The sequence below is a fragment of the Scleropages formosus genome, chromosome 2, assembly GCF_900964775.1.
Source record: "Scleropages formosus chromosome 2, fSclFor1.1, whole genome shotgun sequence".
NCBI classification, from domain to species: domain Eukaryota; kingdom Metazoa; phylum Chordata; class Actinopteri; order Osteoglossiformes; family Osteoglossidae; genus Scleropages; species Scleropages formosus.
In genome coordinates this window covers 33,002,700-33,026,129 of record NC_041807.1, presented here as the reverse complement: position 1 = coordinate 33,026,129, position 23,430 = coordinate 33,002,700, and the positions used below count along the sequence as shown (strand labels likewise).

The 23,430-nt window shown below is 41.9% G+C and overlaps 2 protein-coding genes across 5 annotated transcripts in view; one reads left to right on the top strand and one right to left on the bottom strand.

Moving 5' to 3' along the window:
- mtcl2 (microtubule crosslinking factor 2) overlaps positions 1 to 2,896 on the bottom strand; it is a 37,904-nt gene extending 35,008 nt beyond the window's left edge. For all 4 annotated transcript variants that reach the window (XM_018737741.2, XM_018737742.2, XM_018737745.2 and 1 more), the window contains exon 1: positions 1,509 to 2,896. In XM_018737741.2, coding sequence (XP_018593257.2) covers positions 1,509 to 2,444 — 936 coding nt within the window. In that variant the 5' untranslated portion in view covers positions 2,445 to 2,896. The remainder of the gene's footprint in view (positions 1 to 1,508) is intronic.
- Positions 2,897 to 7,551: 4,655 nt separating this feature from the next.
- On the top strand, positions 7,552 to 23,115 carry osbpl2b (oxysterol binding protein-like 2b). The gene is made up of 14 exons (XM_018737775.2): positions 7,552 to 7,650; positions 13,717 to 13,802; positions 15,279 to 15,402; positions 15,586 to 15,661; positions 16,166 to 16,300; positions 16,767 to 16,864; positions 17,138 to 17,320; positions 17,868 to 17,975; positions 18,422 to 18,511; positions 18,951 to 19,077; positions 19,797 to 19,922; positions 21,584 to 21,707; positions 22,306 to 22,396; positions 22,527 to 23,115. The coding sequence occupies exons 2-14, from the start codon at positions 13,766 to 13,768 to the stop codon at positions 22,627 to 22,629; spliced, it is 1,422 nt and encodes a 473-aa protein (XP_018593291.1). The 5' UTR covers positions 7,552 to 7,650; positions 13,717 to 13,765; the 3' UTR covers positions 22,630 to 23,115.
- The last annotated feature ends 315 nt before the right edge of the window (positions 23,116 to 23,430 follow it).

Genomic DNA, 23,430 nt, shown 5'->3' with positions numbered 1-23,430 from the left:
CATCGCGCGGCTCGCGCAGGGGGTCGCGCGCGCGCCGCCACGCAGCGCGCCAGAATGTAGGTCACCCGCCGCAGAGCGCGTCACGTGGTCTGCCCGCCTCCTTATAAACAATAGTGAGTAGCGCGTGGTGGGCGCGTTCCACTGCGGCGTCGCGTTGTGCTCGCGGAGCTACTCTCACACTGCCATTTTTTTTCTTCAAAATTACATTTTTAATAAACTGGACCGTCGATAGTGAAATCAGTAAATGAAGATGGACACCGCAGTATGACTCGATTGCGAAAATATTAAAAGATAATAAATGGATGTCAATTAGCTCAGTCAGTGTGTGCGAGGTGAGGGTAAAACAGCTCTGACTGGGGAGACATACTGTGTTTACAACACATAGTCCGAGTGTGATGACTCTCATCGCCACACATTGAAAGTGTTCCTCTAAATCACATCCAAACTTGAAATTAGGACGGTAAGTGTTATATTAGTATTGCGCCAAAACGCTCCGTTTCTTGGACGTGCCAAAGGAATTTTCAAAAGAACGCGTGTGGAAAACCACGATGCTTCCATTTAGTAAAAAAAAAAAAAAAAAAAAAAACACGCAAAACGTGTCATGCTGCCAAGTACCGGTGTGTCATAACTTTTTATGCCCGAACACCAGTAGAGGGAATATTTCATCAGCCATTGAGTTATTCCGTGTTCTGCATTACGTGGCACCAAAATAAATAAATAAATAAATTAATAAAATTGAATTGATGGCAAAATGTCCACGTCTCGCCCAAGGAGACCATCGCACGAAAACATTTTCGGCCGAACCATCCTGCTGGTCCACACACAAACACACACACACAGACACTCCACGTTTTACTAATTTAAAAAAAAGGTGTAAACCTTAATGATTCGGCTGCGCACGGTCCCTCGTCAGTGTTTTGGGTTATTTAGATATTTTAATATCCCGATGAAGCAATATGGGTTTGCAATTTTTTTCAGCCCCACGCAAAACTTGACAGATTAGCAGGAAAAGGCAGGAAATGTCCAATTATGTTTCGTATTTGAAGCGCGCAAACACATCCATTCAATGGCTATTGTTAAAAAAAAAAAAAAAAACAGTAGGAAACAGTGCTGCACGAGCCCCGTTCACACGCATCAGTACACAAGACTCATTGGAGCATCTTTAAAACTACATTTTCGTGTCGCCACCATCACTTCTAACCGTTATTTAGCTGATATGTTTCGCTTGGACTGTCCAAGGCGACATACAGGGTTAAAAGAACTTCACAACAATTTACCCGCTTATACAGCACGGTAATCGTACTGTATCCATTCAAGGTAAGTACGCTGATGAAGGGCAGCAGAGCAGGAGCGGGGATTCGAACCAACAACGCTCAGATTGCATAGGAACAGCGCTAACCAGCACGCCACCTGCTGCTCCCGCCACGTATGGATTAAAAACCTACACGCAGACATGCGATTTTATACATTCTATAAATAGGTATATGTGTACAAACAAGTCGTCGTACTTTCAAGTAGTCGTTTTCTGATCGGAGCTCCTCGATCTCCCTGACGAACTCCTCGTGCATCCCGTCCACGAACTCCTCGGTGAGGTCCGAGAAGGCCAGCGAGGTGCTCACGGGCATCCTGCTGTCGCAGGAGGCCAGGGAGCGCTCGTCCCCGGGAGACGCGCTCCCTTCCCCGCCGGTGTCCACCCCCACGGAGAGCCTGTCCTTGTCCGCGGGGGTCTTGTCCTGTCGATCCCCGCGGCCGGCCGGGTCCGAGAGCCCGCTCCCGAGCTCCGCCGGGCCCCTGGCGTCCCCTTCGGTCCCCGCTCCCCGGCTGCTGGACTCGGTGTCGCTGCTCAGCGCGTCCGTGGACAGCTTGTTCTCCTCCGAGGGACAGTCGGAGAGCTCCGAGCTGCTGTCCGTGGGCGACAGCTTGCCGGCGGCGCAGCCCGAGTCCTTGCTGAGGTCGTCGGAGCCGATGCTCGCGTCGGACACCTTCCTGCGGCCACTTTTCGTCGACTTGCCGCCGATCTTGGGCGAAGCGCCCACCACGGAGAGCAGGCTCTTCCCGGGCAGCTTCCCCTTCTCCGACTTGGCCGCGTCCTTGGCACCCGCGGGGCTGCGTCGGGACGCCCTGCTGCCCAGGTGTATGGCCCCCGGCTTCACGCTGAGCGTCGGAGCGCCGATGCCGCCGCGGATCTTGGCGAGGGACCAGCCGGGCACCTCCTTGGGTCGTGCCGGGGAAGGGGCTCGGTTGATCTTCTTCTTCTCGCCGGGCTGAAGTGGCTGCGCCGCCGGCTGCGACTCCTGTGGCTCCTGGGGCTCCTGCGGCTCCTGCGGCTCCTGCTGCGGCTCGGCGCTGTCCCGCTCCATCTTCTTCTTGTGCCGGCTCGGTCTCCTTTCCTTGGACGAGGCGAGGTGAGCGGGCGGACTCGCATCAGCCTTTGTCTTTGTCATTCATTCCGCTTTTTTGAGGCCAACAGTGAAACGGGGGGAAAACACAGCGAAGAAACGCGGCGAAGAAGGAAGGAGCACGCGGGGGCACAAGTTTTCTTGCTGGCCTGGTGGAGCAAAGGCGCGGCAAGAAGAGCACGTTTTCACCACGCAACAAAAGAAAAGAAGAAAAGAGTATCTGCGCTCCTCGTGTGTCACGGCACTTGGGAGCCTCGAGCTGGCTGCGATCAACACCCGAATCTCTGACCCCCCCCCCCGAGCGCTCGTCCGCCAGGTCCGCTTCGCGCGCGCGTCCGCCTCGCGGGTCCGTCCGCGGAAAGCAGTGCGCGAGGGGCACCCGTGCGCGCGTCCTCTCCACGCCCCGCCGCAGCGGCTCTGTGACGATCGTGCGTGTGGAGGAAGATCTGTGGTCCGAGGCGCCTTCCCACGGCTCGCCACTGCCACCACAGTCTGTGGCCGGTGTGTGTGGGCGTGTGCGTGTGTGTGTGTGTGTGTGTGTGTGTGTGTGTGTGTGTGTGTGTGTGTGTGTGTGTGAACAAAACACTATCCCCGGGAGCCAGCGCCTGCCCCCAACCCCACAGGCAAATCTGTCTTTTTTTGCCTCTTTAAGGTGTAAAGACACTGCAGGTCTGATATATTAATGGTAAACGGTAAAGTGATGCCCTGTAATGAATAAACAATAGCAGCCAGTTGTTTATCCATTTAAAATATCTGTTTCTAAACCCTTCGCCCACATTTTCATTTCTTTACAACAACATGATGATGTAGTCAATTTGTAGATCTATTTCAATGACCGCTTAGTTGGGCACGCTACTGAGGCACGCCACCTAAAATAACCTTAATTATCCATAATATAGTTATTAATTATTCATGAAATTAATGAATTTCAGAATTTCGCACAGTTTTTCAGTGGTTTCCTCCTTATCATCGACCCCACCTCCTCACGTCCCTGTAGTTGTTCAAAACCCGGAATTCTTGTTTATTTTTTCTTATTTCAGTCGCAGCTATAATCCGTGTCTTTTCCCCACAATACTCTTTTTTTTTTTTTGTATTTCAAAGTCAATTTTTCCCAGAGTGAACCCCAGCAGGCTGTCATTACTATTACAATACAACCATGCATTACCTCTGAGGCATTTCCATTCAAGTGTAAGTGTAAATTCACAGGTTAATCGTGTTTGTACAATGACTTTGTGTCTAATGTGTTCATGTTTAATGTGCCTTTGCTCTTAAACAAGTGCTCGGGAAATGAATGAACCAACAAACATCTGAGCTGCAATGGACTGGAGGGCATAAATAATTGACAAGTTCACCTGCCATATCACAGCACAGAGCACAGGGCCCATAATTATCCCCTTATTACTATCATTAGCCCTGCTCATTATTATGGACCTTATATGACATTCCAAGTTAATCACAGAGAGGGTTTATTGTTAGGCACTCAAGTGCTGTGAAGCAGCTTTTAACTACTGGAGTCTCTCAAAAGCAAAAGAGATTCATTACCTGTGCAAGAGCATTTCGAAAGTATCTTTAGTAACGCTATATATTCCTGGCTCATATAACCCATCACATCTAAAAAGCATCTCGTACAGCCCAGCACTCAGCCGGTGCCTCTTTATCCTTCACAGTTCTTTAGATCAATCTATAGCGGATCTAGCCATCAAACACACACACATCAACTAAATTGCCGCCCCTCTGGGTGAAACGGTGGGTCAAAAACAACTTCAGCCTTCACACCATTAATTATTTGCTTCATCTTTCTGGACACAAATTATATCTTTGTAAATAGTGTTTATCTGAAGTCCACTAATCCATGTTTTTTAACTCTATATTTTTCCTTCTCAGACCCAACCATACAATTTTGTCCACTCCAGAGGATGTCAGTTTTTAAGTTCATTTCCTAAACTACATGCTAGAATGTCAACATGTAGATTCCTTAATTAAACTTCAAATGGACATTCGACGCTTTTGAAAGATACTTCATATTTTGAATGGGGCTTGGACAGCTTCCTAGAAATGCTAGAAATAGATTTTAAAAATCTTTTTTTGCTGCATCTTTTCCTAAGTGACCAAGAATGGAAAATGTCTAGTAATGATTTCTATATCTTTTGCACACAGCAGAGATCTCTTCTGATCCTGGTTATGGTATAACCTAAGTGCAATACCACTGAAGTTATTTCTCCTCTTTACATATTAACACCTCCTGAGCTGGTAACCATGTAAGTTCACACTGTTCCTTTCATAACAGCGGTCCTGCAGGAAGTGCCATCTGTAAGGCTCGGCGCAATGCAAACAAAGTTGACTCCAAGCGATGCCAGGAGGACCTCATTGGCACCATCTCAGCTGGAACAGAAGACAGGTGCCAGCAAGGTCTCACAGCTTGTTAGTGACACATAAGTGTGGGGCCGAGTATGTTTTGCGCATCAGATTAGCATTTTAAGGATGTGTGGTTCAGTTTGGTCACTTCTAACTTTGCTCTGCTTGGACACTGTAAGGGACAGCAGGTGGCGAAGTGGTTGGGGCAGGTGTCTTGCAGTGAAAGGACCCAGGTTCAAATCCCACCTTCTAATGTGATGCTCTTGATCAAGGTAGTAACTCTGAATGGATACAGCAAAAACTATGCAGCAATGTAAATGGGTAAGTAAATGCAAGTTGCTTTGGAGAAAAGTTCTGAACTGAAGACTCTCTGAGATACACAGTCATGCAATCCAAGAGGCAGCTGCATCTCTGAGAGATGGTGACAGTCATGGTGACAAGTGTGTCTTTCTGTCCCCGTGGTGGGACAGCTCTTTAGGGGATGTGCTTATCCCCAGGTGTCAGCTGAGCAAACATGTGAACTCTCGTACTGTCAGAAGGTAACTGACAAGGTTGCCAGAAAACAGTGACATTTGAAGAAACTCTGGAGGTTTTGCATTCTAAAGGAAATATAAGCTAAATATTATTACGACATTATAATATGAACTTATTATTTACAACAACACCCTTATGAGATGTGCGTCGCTTTGGAGAAAAGCATCTGCTAAATGATTAAATTTAAATGTAAATGTAAATTTAGATTTTTAAAAAATATAATACAGACTTATTGCCATTTTCATTGTTATAACCTGAATTGGAATCCAAATAATATTGATATCTAATGCCACCTAGTGGTGATATTTAGGGTGCAACGTTATAAAATGAAAGAGCGCAAGGAAGGATGTAGAAGTTAAACTGCAATACTGCCATACATTCATATTTTGAAGGTAACCCGTTTTAACTAAACAATTTATGCAAATTATACATAACGAATCCTATTAGATAACTGGATTTTAATATATTACTGAGATAATATTAATGAATTTGGACACTCAGAGCCTATTGGGGTGAGCTATAAAGTTTTTTTTTAATGTTCATTTTCATAATGTAAGGAGAGGCACAAACTTTAATGTACTGGATCTGAAACAAAGCAATTCCGTAGCATTCAGAAGCACTGGAAATCTGTGTAATTACCGTGCATAATTGTCAATGGAAGACTGTTCTCTGGAGCAAGTTCACTGTTGCTCTTGGTTGCAATGACCTGCTCAAATGAGGCTGCAGTAACAATGGCTATAATTGTGTACACTTTCTCTGTACATAGTTGTAAATTATTTTCTGTGGCAACTCTATTAATATAGCTCCTTCCTTTCCTTTCTCGAAAGTGTGGGCACACAAGTAGGTTTATATTCTATGTATGAGGACAAAACTGGACCGAGCTCAAGCTCAGTTCATTGGTGAGAATCGGGGAGAACGTTGTCTCATCAAATCACTGCAGAAACAGTACGCCAAGAACTCATCAACCTCCTCTAGTAACAATTTTTTTTTTTTTAAATTTAAACAATGGTTTCTTTCTTTCTTTTGTATCTCTCTCACACACCAAACACGGACAGACACGGTCATTTTAACTTGTCCAGTATCACTAGTATGTTTCTTTCTTTCCGCAGACTGCAGGTTAGCACAGAGGGCATAGTTATGGCAATATCATATCAGGTGACAATTCCATGTCAACAGTTGGACACTCATATGGATATCGGTGACTAAATCAATTAAACCTTCAATTATTGATGAAGGAGAGAATACCAGGTGGCCAACACAACTCCCATAAATAATGCAGCACTTGCTATTTATTCTTTAGAAACACCATTTAGCATAAACTCAAAAATATTTTTGTGTAAGGCTTCAAATCCTGAACTGCAATTTATGAAAATAAAACATTTATCACATTTGTACTCTTTGCTGGTTTATGCCACCTCATTGTTTTGCGATGCAGTTTAACAGCTTATTGTTATTAATATGAGCATTAACTGGTACAAATAACATGTTGAAGACAAGTTACTGGAATCAGGGTGTGTAAAGGCATGTGGATCAGGAGGCCAGATAAAGTGTGTGGGGTTCATGACCTGCAGCTAGAATCACATCACACACAGAGTGTTTCAGTCAGTGTGGGACTTTGACCTTTCATGATGACCTTGACTCATAAGGGTGTTGTTGGCAGTACAAACTACAAATAAGACTGATAGCCAGGCAGGCAAGGTATACAAAAGAAACCATATTAGCACACAGTGATGTGCAGGTAAATGTAGGTAATGTAAATGACCCCATGTACTTTCAGTAAGTTCAACTGACTTATCATCTCAAATTATCAGCACGCATCATCATGTCACACAGCATTGAATTCTAATAAGTTATAATTTACATACACGGACGGATTTCAATGCATACGCTTAGGAAATATTAAAACTTTCGTCTACCATCGCGTGTTATGCTGATTTTTTTTTCTTAGTCTGACAATAATTTACAGTAGCAAAGTCTGCCAGAATCCTAGCAAGCGTGCCAGGGCCACATAAATTATAAGTACCTTCACTTGTTGTAACAACAACGAGGCAGTCCGCCTACATTGACATCACAGCTCATTCGTTTACCAATAAAATTACCGCAGTGACCCATTCTGTATTATGATTGGTTAAGAGTCATGTCCATCAACGCACATTCTTTTCTGCCCAGCTCTGCGACGTCCTCGGCTGGGAGTCAGGCGTCGTTCTATTCGGGACGGAATTGGTCCACGGAGATGCTCGTGAGCCCGCCCCTTTTTGCTCACTTCCGCCTCTGTGTCAGCTCGCGGGCGTCTAGCTCTGGTGTCGTCCTGTCGGAGGAATTAGAAAAAAAAAAAGGCGATCAGGACTTCAGAAGCTCACAGGTAAAGAAACGCGTTCGTGTCGGTTCGGTCGCTCTTTTCTTAGCGCCGAGAACGCAGCGGTGACGATGCAGCTTTCGGGTTGGGGCGAAGTGGGTTGCTTGTTTCCTCTCTGTGTCTTTTTTTGCAGTTGAACACAACTGTGGTAAAGATGTAGGGACGGGCTGACGAAGGAAGGAGCCCGCGTCCGCCGAGTGCTCGTGACGGTGTGTCGCGTGTGAAACGGCAACAGTAACCGCGAGCGGGCGAGCGCGCGCTGTGTGCGGCTTAGTTAGGGGTTCGGCGCGCGCGTAGAAAAACCCGGTCGGTGGCGGGCGGACTCGGCCGGAACGAGCTGGCGGAGGCGGCGGCGCTCCGAAGCGAAGGGACGAGCTCCTCCTCCCTCTCTCCCTGCACAGCCAGTGCCGCTGGGCCAGGGTCACGCCGGGCGATTAATAATGCCGGTTCAACCATCTGCATCTCCGCTCGCCACGTCGAGCGGTTCGTTTCGCTGTGTTTATGAGGACAGGTGTGTGTCCCTCCCTGCGCTCTCGAGAAGCCGGTGGACTATGCGGGAGGAAAGCCTGGTTGGTGGTGTGTGATTCGGACCGCGGCCGAGGCGCTCGGTGGACATCTTCGTAACGTTCGCTTCTAGAACAAAACTGTAAGGAAGATAAGTCGTCATTAAACTAATAGAAGTACTAGATACAGTTTGTCAGTGATCTGTGGTGGTTCTACGGTCCGCCGGTGCGACGCTGAGTGGAACACGGAGTTAGTTAGGTCACAGGTCAGATTGTTACTACTTTTTATATTTCTTATTCAGCCTACTGACGCTTTCTCCAAACAAAGCGACTCTGTGTTCGCAATCATAATAATAATCAGACAGTCAGGTTGTCACGTCTTGCATCATTTCAAAAAGTCATACATGATTTTTTATCCAGTTTTCTACACGTTTAGAACAACTAGTTACTGTTTTCAGACCAAGCTGAAATTTTTTTTTGGGTAATAAACATTTGTGCCATGATCACTTTTGTCACATTGCTCTTAAGACCCCCCCCCCCCCCCAGCACACACACGCACATGCATATATACATTGACAGACCCCGCTTATCCCACGCAGGATCACGGTGAGCCGGAGCCTAACCCGGCAACACAGGGCGTAAGGCTGGAGGGGGAAGGGACACATCCAGGACGGGACGCCAGTCCATCGCAGGGCACCCCAAGCGGGACTCGAACCCCAGACCCACTAGAGAGCAGGCACAGGCCAGACCCCCTGCGCCTCTGGTAGTTTCAGTAGTTCACCTGAAATGCATCTTTAGGGTGTGTGTGTGAAACCCGTGTGAACACGGGCAGAGCATCCAAATGGAACAACGTAGTTGGAACAAAACTCAAATCCGCATCCAAACCCTCAGCTGAGGAATAGAGGTGCCAGTACCATCCAGTGGGCCACTTCTGTATGTGTGACCTTTGTACCGCTTCTCCAGTTTGATTCCTGTGTGGCTCTGAGCTCAGACCTTCTGTGGTCCTGCAGGGACATGCTTTTTCTGTCCCTTTATCGCACACTAAAAATGCGTTAATGAATGTAAACACACGGGTTGGTTTACCTGCCTGGCTGTACAATTTCACAGTCATTTACCTGTTAGTTTCTGCCAGAAACACAACATCATAATACAAATGTATTCATGCAAAATGTGATTCCTTATTTTTAACTAATATTTAGCACTGCTGTGTCCAAGGGACCATGTAGACTTTAACACTGTGTTTGTTTAATTAACAGTGACAATAATAAGAGTCTGAGATTAGGGACAGAATGAAAGTCAGAGTACACGCTAACAATTGTGTACAACCTTTGGCCTCTCTAAATCTGTACCCTTTGACCTCTCTAAATGGTGTGATGAAAGATTATTTTTGCAGTCATCATATTATGTTTCAGAAGAGAAATGACAGGCTAAGTGATGTGAAAACAGCATATCAAGCTCTGTTCCTAGAGAAGCTAATTGTGGAGAGCTGGATGACTCGGTGAGACTTGTGTCCTGACCGCGGGCAAGGTGTATGGTCAGGTTTGAAGTCAAATAGCCTTGCTGTGCGATCATGTATTCCCTGCTGTTTGTCCATTTGTTTCTGCCCGGGACAGTTTTTACCCCACAGCTTCAGCCTCCTGCTTCTGTGTGAAAACAAAGGTGACGTTTATGGGATTCCTCTGTGTAAAAGTGTGTGTGTGTGAAGTGGTCCAGACCATCTTAGTGTGGCAAATTGCAAATCTGTTTTCATAACAGTACAACATGGCATTGTCAGTTACTAATTTAACAGTAGCCGGTAGTGTTTAAGACTGACTGAAAACTAACACATAAACTTGCTAAGCAGGTATATATATGAAAAACTGTGCAGTCTTTTCAACATTAATGTGTTTCAGGCAAAGACAAGTGTACAGTAATGGGCACCCAAATCCCTGACTATAATAAGAATTACAGTAAATACTGTTAGTACAATGATTCTGATATTGATATTTGTATTGTTCATACATACTTTACTGAAAACATGACTGGTGTTTCTGATCATTGTCTTTGTTTACATTCTTTTTTTAAAAGTAAGAGTCTCATACTGTCACAGTGATCTGGAGTCGAACCCAGAAACTCAGGCTAGGCAGGATACACCCTGGATGGAATGCCAGGGTAGCCACACACAATTTTTCACACTACGGGCAATTTAGAGTCACGTGTCTCACCATGCCCAGTGATTCAGTCAAACTTGGAAATACAGTTAATTTTAAAAAAATCCAAGGCAGAATAAAAATATTCCTATGAGAAAGTTATAGTAGCTCTAAAGACTGCAGCTTGTGTGCCCAATTCTTGATGGCCTTTCTCAGGAATGTAGATTATTTCTGTACGGTAATACCATAAGAATTCATGACAAGTTAAAAATCTGTATAAGTTTTTTATTCTATGGTTTCATCTCATTTAGAAACCTGTAGTCTCTGTAGAATTCCACTTGTAGGGCTGCACTGGAAATTTGCAATGTGTAATCCCAAGTGAAATATGCCTGTTTAGCAAGTCTGAATTGATACCATAAATATCCTTCACTCTAAATGGGCACTTTATAAAATAGCACAAAATGTTAGTTGCCCTGGTTATGGTCATCTGCTGAGCAATCTATGAAAGGCTCACTGTTTGTGAGGTTGTAAAGGTTATTGCAGAGTCTGTACCCCTCAAATATGGGGCCCCAGCCTTATTTATAAATGGCTCCACTGGGTGTGTTTGGTACTCTCCCTGTTGTCATTGACTCGTCTATCATTCATCGTGACTCAGCTCGCCAAACGAGATTTCTATTCATTCGACATGAAGCCGGCTGGATGTTGCTCGGAGTGTGAATCGGTGAGAACAGTAAACGAAGGTCCATGAGCCTGGCAGCAAGTGCATACCTCTCATAGTCAACAGCTTTCTCAGTGGTCTTGTGTTGACTTTAGATTTAGGTTACGGATCCATAAGAATTAATCTTACCAAGAAACTGGTGTTGGGACTGAGTTTGGTAGAATATGGTTTGTGTTGTCTGCTCTTACTTAATTGCTTTGTTTTTCTTCTTGAAGGAGGGTTCGACTACTCAATTTCTGTTTCAAACATCTTTGACAAAGCTGAACTTCAGTGACACTCATTTGCTGACTGCAGCTCTTAGTAACAAGAAGCACTATTCTTTCTTCCAATATGTGTACTTTAGGAGTTGTGTATGTTTTTATATTTGCATTGAAACATATTTCATATTTGAATGTTTTGAGAATATTATGTATCGTGTCCTGTTTGCTGTGCTTTTTCAGTTTTGTGCAATAATAGCCAATAGGTTTTTTTGAGTTCACAGCTATATATGTGAGACTTAGTCAAAACCCCCTGAAACTCTGTGCATGGTAATTTATGAAAAAAATTCTTAAAATTAGTATTTAGAACACTGGAAAATAGGAAGTGACACACATACAAAATTAATTGCAGATGTAAGTGTCCGAAAGAAATGGCGAGAGGTATTCTGCTTTAAGATGTTTCCCCATATTAACTCTAGCGTTGTTGTCTGTATTATGTGACAGACCCTTGATCTTCAAATAATTTTTGTCCAGTACCCCATCTTTACCCAATATTGGATAGTTACTAGAATTTTGGTCTGGATGAATCTTAATCCTGCATATATGTAAGGATTTAAAGATGCTTGTTGGCCTCCAAAGAGTGTTGTCAACTTCCAGGCCTGGTCTTCAATACTCACCCCCACCAGAAGAAAAAAGGAGCAACTCTGGTACTTCCTGACTGCATTGCTGTGGGTGTTAACCTTGAGGCTCAGTCTCTTGCCACATAAGCTTACCAGTCACCACAAAGTAAAATTTATGCAATCGCTAACAAAAATCAGAAAAGGAAGTATGTATATATCTCAAACATTTCTCTTAATCTGTTGTGTTTTTTTTTTTTTTTTTTTTTTTTATAAAAAAAATGGATTGAATCTTGTTACAATAGATACTGTAGACTGCAGTAGAATTGTCAGTTCTGTTAGATTTCTAAGTGGTCGTCATATCATTGTCTTTTGCCTTTGATGAATATAGGCTATTTGGCATGGTACAGAGGGCTGAAAAAGATTCCAGCTATATTGCCTGTAATGGTCTCCCAGCATATGTTAAACTGAACACCAACACATTGTTTTACAGAAGGCTGTCAGGAATACTTTATTGCACATGTATTTTGTGTGAGTGCAAAGTTATCAGTAACTGATTTTACTACAGGTTCTCTGCCACTGGGGTCTTGTGTTTGGACCTTATGATGTAAGAGACAATTGGTAATTTGATGGTAGTGTCCTGCACCTCTCCCTGGGTGTGAACTGACTGTGTCCCTCATTGTGATGACTAACACCTTCTGTCAGAGGCTACAGTTGGGTCCAAAGTGCATGTGTGTGCCATGCCCAGCCTCTGGGCAGGGAGGGAAGTACAGAGTAGATAAGGAGTCTGGTCACTGTCCCCGCCCGCGCTGCGACAACGCAAAATCGATCCATAAGGTGAAGGTCAACATGGGGGGCGGGAGCTGAAATGAATGAGGCTATCTGTGTAGCTTATAAATAAAAGAAACTTTATCCAGAACAGCAAATGGAAGCCTCTGTCTTCCACAGTCTCCTGCAGATGGGATGTTGTGGGTACATTGTGAGGCAGAAACATTGCCTGAATTTTTAGCCTGGAGTTCTAATTTGGAATGCGTGCTTTGACTTTTTTTTTTCCTCCATATGCTTTGTGGTGATTAAGAAAAACAGGATTTCTTCATTAAAAGCACAGATTCATATGCTGAATTGTCTTATTGTGGGGCCTGCAGGCCAACCCCATGAAGCTACGTAATGTGGTAGATCGTTGGATGTAGTTGGATCCATGTGGGACAGATGAGCAAGCTGTGGTGGTGGTAGTAGTCTCTCTCCTCCTGTCTGACCTTGCAGAAGCCCTGCATGACCTTGACAGCAGGAGGCATTGGCCTCTGAGACCCCCATTGTACTCTGCAGTCGGCACAGTGTTGAACACACCCTCAGAGAATTGTTTGTTCCCTTGCCTTAGACATCTAGTCCAGCAGGAGGTGGAGATGCTGGCAAAAGAAAGAAAAATTTCTTTAATTTTTCTGTCATGTATAGCATAGATCATCATGTGTCATGAGTGTTGCGTATGGATGGCACTTTGCAGAATACCAATGACCTTACTGATAATGCGCTTCTTTGTAGATCATTTGTCTTATATGCTCTTTAAACCCCATAGGTTCCAGTTTTCTGAAAGCATTATAGCACATATATAGCGTATTACAGAATTAAGGCATAAAATGTCAGTCTTATTTAGGTATACAAATGTTGTATTCCTGTCATTCCTTAGTTTCCATTAAGGTCAGAGTTCACACTTCTGCAAGTATGTTTTAAATGTCAGTTGAAACAAATTATTCATGTGAGCGAGTGACCCAGCCTCTGGAAACCTGAGCATCTGTCATTCTGATCTTACATGCTGATGAGGGCACATGTGTCCTGTCAGGGCCGCTCACTTTTCTCATTTCTGTGTCTGAGGAACTTGACGTGTAAGTGACCTCTCCCCCTGCATCACAGGAAGGACAATGTACTAGAAATCCTGGAAAAGAAAAGGCAGTAGAGAAAAATGAACAATGAGGATGAGTTCTACGATGCCGTCACAGGTGAGCTGCAGAGATCGTCGTCATGAGATAATTGTCAGAATGTTCCTTTCTGCATTTTGCCTCTTCTAATGTGTACTCTGACTTCTTTACTCTAGTTGTACTGGCATCTGTGAGGGTTTAATAACTGATTAATAATGACAGGGATACTTGGACTCGTGACTGATAAGGAGGTCGGTTTAATGTTAGCCTCAGAGAGGTATAGTAAAATGTTTATCAGTAACATTTGATAATACAAATAAGTTGGCCTACCATTTATTTTCTTACAGAAATATTAACGTAAAACTGTAGTTTAAGTGTATTTCTACAGAATTTTAAACTTCATTAATTCTGTAGAGGGGGAGGGCGCGGTAGCGCAGTGGGTTGGACCTCGTCCTGCTCTCTGGTAGGTCTGGGGTTCGAGTCCCGCTTGGGGTGCCTTGTGATGGCCTGGAGTCCTGTGTTGCCGGGTTAGGCACCCGCTCCCCCCGTGACCAAGTGTGGGACAAGCGGTTCAGATGATGTGTGTGTAATTCTGTTGACATAATGAATTTTTAATTTGTGATGTATTATACTCTAAGGTTTAGTATGGTACAGATAAAGCACTAGCAATTTCCTTCAGGTTTCTCCAGGGGCACTCGGTGAACGTGTTTGGGGTCAACTTTGAAATTCTGAGATATGTCGAATCAATTGTGTGTTTTTATTTTTTTATTTTTAATATCCAGTAATGTGGAGAGTGGGAAAGGTTTTGAGTAAAAACTGTCTTTTTTTTTTTTTTTTTTTTTTTTTGAATGAGAAATCCTACCTTTATTAGGAAAGAATGGCAAAGTGAAGGATGATGACCACTGACCTTATCTGGGTCTTTTTTCTAAAATGTTACAAAATACTTGTTGATTAAATGGGCACCTATTGTGTAATTTCTTTATCAGGTTTTGTCTAGGTATTTTATTTCCTAGGAGTATTGTTCTTCTGTATCACCTTACATCTTTGTCTGAAAGCTTTAATAATTCAGCAGTCTATTAATTCCTAGTAATGAACTTTATTAAAGCCTGCACATTGCCAGCGCACACAAAATACTTGAAATTAGCTTTTTAGATGTTATGTGTCGAATACACATTTCAACAAAGAAAACATTTTGTATTTACTCTGCAATTATTTGTAAGTAGGTAACTCATTGTTGGACCCCTTCCATCTCTGAAATGTCATTCATCCTGTGACATTTTAGTACTCGGTCTATTATTTGACAGTTTTCTGAATGTTTCTTTAAATAGGTAGAACCAATGTTGCATCATCCAAACCAAACTTCTTCCTGAAAAGGTGTTATAAACAAAGGTGCATTACTTGTCACAGCAATGATCTTCAGTCATATTTGCATATATAAGGGAAATATGTGTGATTACATGTACGACACTTAAGTGTTTTATGTCATATGTAACTCCTTAGTAGTTTGCTAAGGAAACTTTTAATATTTATTGTCTCCATTTTTGGTGTCTGTCCCAGGCCTGGACTCAGATGAGTCCTGTGAAGGCACGTCAGAGGCCAGTTTTAAAGATGCGATTGTGTTTGACTGCCATCAGAAAAACAATGGTACGCCGCCGCAGGAGAATGGAATCAAGAAGCACAGGTAGGTCTGCAATCCTGGGACAGCTAGACCATCCTTTGTGTTTTATGCTTTGGCTGTTCCTCTGCGGAGCTTCTCCTTTTACACACGTCTGTCCACTTCTTTTTCATATTTGGCCTCAATGTGGCGTAATTTCCACTATCATAGAATAATCCCTTTATCATTCTGTATGTGGTATCCTTACAGGACGACCTTACCTGCACCAATGTTTTCCCGTAATGACTTCAGTATTTGGGGAATACTGAAGAAATGCATTGGACTGGTAAGGGCTGGTATTTTTATACTCTGGTTGCAGAAATTGTGAAAATTAGTTTGATCGCTAAAAAGTTGTATTGTCAAGAAATATGTGACTGAGGGTGTTGGCAGAGGCTATTTAAGGCATTTTGCTAAGACAAAGTATGAAATTCAAGTTTAGTACAGTTGACAATACTACCACAAAATAAGTAGTTAACAGTACTAATGAAAGAACTAGATCCTCTGTTACCATATAGATGAAAATAGTCTATTTTACTGAAGTTGTGTAGTTCTGGTTAATGTTAAGTAATTTTCTTTTTACGGTATTTTAAATGTCTGAGCTGAATTTAGGAAGAGCATAGGTTCATAATTTATAATGCTTGTCTTCCTAATTGTTTGGTGATATCAGTACAGTACATCGTGACATGGCAGCATACATGTGTAACGTGCCCTTGTGCTGAACTTGTGAACATTATTACAATTTTTCTATTAATTTTTTAATTTTTTTTCCCCAATTGGTTCTGTGCTGCAGGAGCTGTCCAAGATCACAATGCCTATAGTGTTCAATGAACCTCTGAGTTTCTTGCAGCGAATCACGGAGTACATGGAACACACATACCTCATCCATAAGGCTTGCTCTCTCTCTGACTCAATAGACCGCATGCAGGTGAAGACACGGTTCACACCTCACACCTCCCTTTCTCCTGCCAACAAAATATTGATTGTGCACAGCTTTGTTTCTTAGGTGGTTTCTGCTGCATTTATATTTATATGTAAAGATGGTGATTAATTTTTTTTTTCTTTTTGAACATGGTCAAAAGAAGTGGGATATTGTTGGATAAAATAGAAGACGTGTTAAAATGAGGAACGAGGATTAGCTGAAACAAGGAATCGATGAGGGGATCACATTGTTTATTTGCATGTGCCTTGTAGTTGTATCGGAGAAACACAAGAGATGTGAGAGAGGTTCTGCTGTGTGTTTTAGTCAGTTTTTCAAATTTTCTGTCACTTTCTGTAGGCTTGTTGTACATCTGTATCAGAATTCTCCTTAGCTGAGTAGCCTTAATGTCATTTGTAAATTAATATTGTTATTGTATAACTTGTGATGAACCTGATCTGCTGGTCATCCACAGGCTGTAGCTGCTTTCACTGTCTCTGCTGTAGCGTCTCAATGGGACAGAACTGGAAAGCCTTTTAATCCGCTGCTGGGGGAGACTTTTGAGCTCATACGGTGGGAATGCTCTGTCTGTGTAATGCCCAACAGTCTTTTTCATTTAATTTTTGGTATTTGCTTGAATTCTTCCGTGATAAATACGTTAAATAAAAATAATCCTTGTGCTTTTTTTTTTTTTTTTTTTAAGTTGCCAAAAATGTACATTGATCTCAGATGTTTTTTAAGTTTCAAAAGGTGTACCTCTGTGAAAGTTTGAGTTTATAACATGAAATAAGACTTAATTGTCCATAATGGTATCAGTGAAAGCATTTTGTTCTCTAATATCCCCAGGGATGATCAGGGCTTCAGGTTGATTTCGGAGCAGGTCAGTCACCACCCTCCAATTAGCGCCTTCTACGCAGAGTGTCTTACTGGAGACTTTGTGTTTCACGGCTCCATTTACCCCAAGCTTAAGTTTTGGGGAAAAAGTGTGGAGGCTGAGCCCCGTGGGACCATCACTTTAGAGCTCCTCAAGTAAGTAAGCTCTGTCTGTCTGTGTTTTTGTTGGTGTGTCTATTTATATAACAAGTGTAATAGTAGTGAAGAAGTTAAGAGCTGCTGCCTTGAAGAGCCCAATCTCAAATCTCCACTCCTGCTGTAATACACATGATCAAGGAATTTACCCCAGAATGGGTAAAATATTGTACATCACTTAAGAGAAAAGTGTCAGCAAATAATTATTTAAATGTATGGATATATTTGTGATAATCCAGTTTTTGAATTAAGAAAAAGCAGAAAATACATTTGTGTGGTTAGGGATTAAATAAACATGAAGCCTTCCTTAATTTGTTCATTTTTTTTTGTGTCTGTAAAAATCGTGCCTGCTTGCTAAACTTTGTTCTGCGCCTTAATGATCTCAAAATTCCATATAATGTTTATAATTTGATTTTATAATCTGACTTTATTGTGCAGTCTTCAGTAAGACAAAGACAATGGAGTTACTGTGAGAAGTACTTGTTCATTGTGTGAAGCCTGTGTGTATGTATGTGAGTGTCATTTCTGCTTTCATACCCCTTGCCAGGCACAAAGAGGCCTACACGTGGACAAACCCATTCTGTTGTGTACACAACGTTATATTGGGGAAGCTGTGGATAGAGCAGTATGGAACGGTTGAAATAGTCAATCACAGGTAAATACACAGACTTTTCATTAGGCTCAAATGTACCCCCATAGGGTGTGTCTCGTGTTGCTTTCAGACTGTGATTGATGCTGAAGGGCCTGTTCTGCACACACAAGCCTGAGTCAGTGATCAGCATTGGAGTTATGAATGCATCGTAAAGTGTCTCTTGGAAGAAACAAACATTAGGTTTGTGCGTCATAGTTCTAATATTTGGTTTGCATGCTTTTCTTGGTTAACTGAGGGCCTTATCCATTTCACACAGATGTGAAGCCTAGAGGTCTGTCATATTCAGTAATACCTTTTTCTCAAGGGTGCACTCATTCCTTACTTCACTATGTCAGTGTAATGCCACATCCCACTGGGGCATGCATCAGATGATGATCTTCAACACTTCTGGATGCCCCAGGAGATAATAGATTAGTAAAGCATACATTTTTATCTTTTTTTTGCACTAGTACTGGTGACAAGTGTGTGCTGAACTTCAAGCCTTGTGGCATGTTTGGCAAGGAGCTGCATAAAGTAGAAGGCTACATCCAGGACAAGAGGTGAGAAAGTGGGGAGAACAGTCACATGCTAAAAGAATTTTTTTTTTTTTTTTTTTTTTTAATATGCTGTTAATACCACTAGAACACACAGCTTTCATTTTTTAACTAGCTGCTTCATTGCAGAAGGCTCACTTTGACAGATTAGCTTGTAAATTGACATTTAAGATTAAATAATATAATTTTTGTTTATCACATTCCTCGCTCAGCTGTTGAGCAGGAGGATTTTATTATTATTTTTAAATCTCCTCTGGTTTTGTCTGCTTACTGTTTATCATATGATTTTGCCACACACTGTCTGGTGTGGTCTTAAACTAGAGACTGCAAAAGCTGAGATGCTCCTAAAACAGTAGCCACGGAGGCTCTGGGCAGACCATCTTGAACTCTTAAGTGGATAAAGGTGTGGTATTGTCTTGAGACAGTATTTTCCTCTTTATGACAGTAAAAAGAAGCGATGTGTTATCTATGGGAAATGGACGGAGTGCATGTGGAGCGTAGATCCCCAGGTGTACGAGGTCAACAGGAAGACAGAGAAGAAGGGAGCAGCAGACACTAAGAAACAAAAACAGGTGGGGGAGATTTTTTTTTTTTTTTTTTTTTTATACCCCCCCCCCCCCTTTTTCCCCAAGATTTTGTATATGTGTTATGTCACACATGCATACTAGGGGGGGGGGGGAAAAAACTTTATCAGTTAGTGTTGCCTTTTTACTGATAGATGTTTGAAAAAAAATTACATTAGTGTTGTAACTGAAAATGACGATAAACTATGAAATTACAATAAAGTACTTGTAATGGCAGTGATTTTACAATAGTAATTGACACAATTTTCTAATTTAATTAGATTTGATCTGATTTAATTTTTATAAACATGAGTGGTAAATTGGATTTTTCTTTTTGAATAAGTTCAACATTACTGATGTACCATATTAATCTGGAATTTCATTTTTTATCAGTGTGGGTTACAATCAGTGATGATTCAGTAAGGTAAAAATCATGCAGTCTGAAATAGTTTTGGCTTTTTAGACTGCATGTTGTAGTAAAGCATTACTAGCTATAGAGCATTTTATGTTAGATTGACTACTCTTAATATTTTACAGGTAATGCTTTATTCTATGCACAATTGAATTTATTACAGTGGAAGAAGTACATTGTTGTTTTAACAGGCCTGTTACTGTATGTGAGCAGCTGTTACAGCAGTAGGATATAGGCTTTGTGTGAGTGTGCTGTCCTTTGTGTGAACTGTCATAAGAGCACTGTGAGTCAATGTGCTCTGGGTTTTGGTGCTCAGGAGGAGAGCGCTGGGGCAGAAAATGACGAGGCTGACGATATGCCGGAGGTACAGGAGACTGTGGCAGTAATACCTGGCAGCACCCTGCTCTGGAGGGTATCATCTCGACCTGCACACTCTGCTCAGGTGAATGCACACGCATCACACACACACACATATATGGAAGGTGTAATTACATTTCATGTTAGCTAGCATATTTAATGTAATACACTACTGTAATATATTTCTTTTCAATGTAACTGGGTAATATGACATAGCAGGTATCACAGTGGTTGCTTGCTTTGCAAGGTTCGAATCTCCTCTCTTGATATAGTACCCTTGAACAAAGTACTTAGCAAACATGGCGTTGTCCTGGCTCACATTTGAAAGGCGCGTGGGATAATTACAGACAGAATGTAATCTATTTCAGTGTTAGATATAATAACTGGGTGGCATGAGAGGACGTGGGTTCAATCCCTGCTCAGTCTGCGAGGAGTTTGCATGTTCTCCCCATGTCTGTGTGGGTTTCCTCTGGGTGCTCCGGTTTCCTCCCACAATCCAAAGACATGCTGTTCAGGTTCTCCCATAGTGTGTGAGTGAGAGAGAGTGTGTTCCACGGATGTATGGATGAGTGACCCAGTGTAAGTAGTGTTATCTAGCAGTGTAGTCACCTTGGTGAATAAGGTATGTGGGCTGATAACACTACATAGAGTTCGTTGGAAGTCGCTTTGGAGATAAGTGTCTGCTAAATAAATAAATGTAAATCTAACTACAGTATTACTTTTATTCATTTACCTGACATTTATCTCTAAAGCTGCTTAAAATATTAAGAAGCTTACAATAGTTTACCTGTTTATAGAGCTGGGTAATTCTTACTGTCCTAGTTCAAGCTAAGATAGAAAATGACATGGTTCATAATACATAGTGTCCTGTTTAACAGCACTCTTATCACTATATGAAAAATACCTACTGTAAGTGGATATGCAAACTGAGGGGGATGGTTGATGCTTAATTGCAAATGATGTCTTGATATTCTGCTCTAGCTGTGTTGCAACTTAAAGTATTTCATGAAATATCTATCTTTATACTTTCTGACCTTGATGTTATGTGCATATTTACATAATTTTAGCTCAAAGTCTCATTTGTAAAACATTGATTCCGGTAACTTGTCATGTTTTTTTTCCCCTACCATTTAGAGCAAGAGGTGTACTGATCAGTACGGTGCCCATCTATCACTGTCAATGAATTATGACTTTTTACCACCATTCCTCTTTTCCACTGTAGTGTTTTTTTTTTTTTTTGTTTGCATTATGCAGTCAAGATGTTTAGAATAATTTTCCTTGGCATTCAGTAGGTTTTTGTGACCATCGTGCTTACAGTCTGGGTACTGTTTGGCCTCTTTGAAGCTGCTAGTGGTCTCATGTTACTTTTGAAAGTGCTGATGGCCAGACCTTATTTACAGCTGACACATATTAAACACTGGAATTCAGCTAATGACTCACCACTGTAGCTGTCTTTACAGTTTTTAGATGTACTTTTTAGTAATTCATATGTTGTTTCACATTTTTTCCACTCTGTGTTTGTAGTTGCACATATGTGTGCACTCTAGATCCCTGAATTATAATTATTGTTACTTAATTGAAATATACACCGGTCTGTATTGTATTCACATCTTAAAATAAAAGTAACATACCTATTAAACATTCACACTGCAGAAAATGCTGTGAGTGGTTTTTCACTCCATTTTAGACACTAATCCATGGAACAAAGAAGGAAATTGTTTGTTCTTGTTTTGTTTTGTTTCTAAGATGTACAACTTCACCAGCTTTGCCATCACCTTGAATGAGTTGGAGCCAGGGATGGAGGCGATCCTGGCACCCACTGACTGCCGCTTTCGCCCTGACATCAGGGCCATGGAGAATGGCAACATGGGTATCATTCTTTCATGCAGTGTCCACACCCACTAAACAAGGGGATTTCACCTGAGGTGTCACATACTAGTCATTGCATCAACCTGTATATAAGGATTCCTCCTAAAAATGAGTGCTGTGTCACTTACACACTCAGGCTGAGCATGAACCATCAACTCTTGAGATGATGCTCCTGGGTGAATTTTCCATATGACTGTCTGCTACTTGCCTTATCTTTTTTATTTGAATACTGAGTGCTGCTTTAATGAAAAAGTAAATGAAAGTGCATTTCTACAGGAATGTTAATGTAGCATGTCCATCTTTCCAGTATCACATTTATTAGTTAGCATTTTCTTATTAACGTCACTTTCATTCGTAACAATTTTCTCATTATTCTTTAAAATAAATTTTGCATTCTGGCAAAAATTCTTCCTGTAAATATCCTACTGTAATAAGTTATAAGTTCCCCCATGTTGTACTCATTCCATACTTTAAAACAACTGAACACCACAGAGATAATGATTTACTAGCCACTAAATATAGTAACCCCAGCTTCATGAGTTTTGGTCCATGATATGTTTGAACTTAATCTTAGGTGCCAAACTGCTTGTTTTCTACAGAAGTGGCTAGCAGAGAGAAGGAGAGGCTGGAGGAGAAGCAGAGAGCAGCTCGTAAGGAGCGAGCTAAGGAAGAACAGGAGTGGTCCACAAGGTGAGACTACCATGTGCGCCTCTTGGTTGACATGAGACAAACTACATGTGTAATTTCAGCATAACCATGTTGTACTGAACAGTCCTGTATAAAATTACTTTTTTTTTTTTTCCCTCCCTTCCCCTCCTAGGTGGTTCCAGCTAGGCACTAACCCGTATACCGGCTCACAAGATTGGATCTACACAGGAGGGTACTTTGATAGGAAATATACTGACTGTCCTGATATCTACTGATGGGAGGCTGTGCCCCCCCACCCTGCTTTGCAATATCATATCGTCTCCAATGGGAACTCTTAAAACTGTAGAAGCTATTTGTTCCTTTTCTATTTGGCACAATTAACAATGTCTACACAAACGCCCATCCCTAAATGTTAGCAGGACTTGTCCTGAACCAGCCACAGAAAAGCAAAAATCAGGGATAAAAATGATTGTTTGACTGTAGAAAGGTTTTGGAGACAAATGTCTAATACATCTCAGATGTGAAATGTGAGGTTTTATTTCATAATGCGGATTATGTTGTGCTAATCTCAGTGTCATAACTGAAAAGAATGAATTGGGACGTGCACTGAAATAACCAAGGTGGCAATTTTCGGTAGTTACGGAACTTGCCTTGTGACTAGCAAGTTGGTGGTTTGCACCTGGGATGTGTTCCCTTTGAGAAAGGTGCTTTAGGTGAAATACACAAATATATATAGCTGTATGAACTGCTAATATGTAAATGTAAGCTATGTAGATAGGGGCATCTGCCAAAATAAAAAAAATGTAATGAAAGTTTTAAATGTTGTTTCTCACCTGTTGAAAAAAGTTAGTATACAAACTTCTAAAATTTAACCTGGAGCAAGACACGTTCAAGTGTTCACACTGTTCACAGCCACATCTGCACCTGTGACATATACTTATTTGGGTAGATTGATATGTATTATCAGGCCACCCAACAGAGTACAATGTATTATTGGCTGTCATGTTATTGAAAGTACTATTTGTGTTTTGTATATGCTCTGATGCATAAACCAGTTCAATTTGATTGACAAGGTA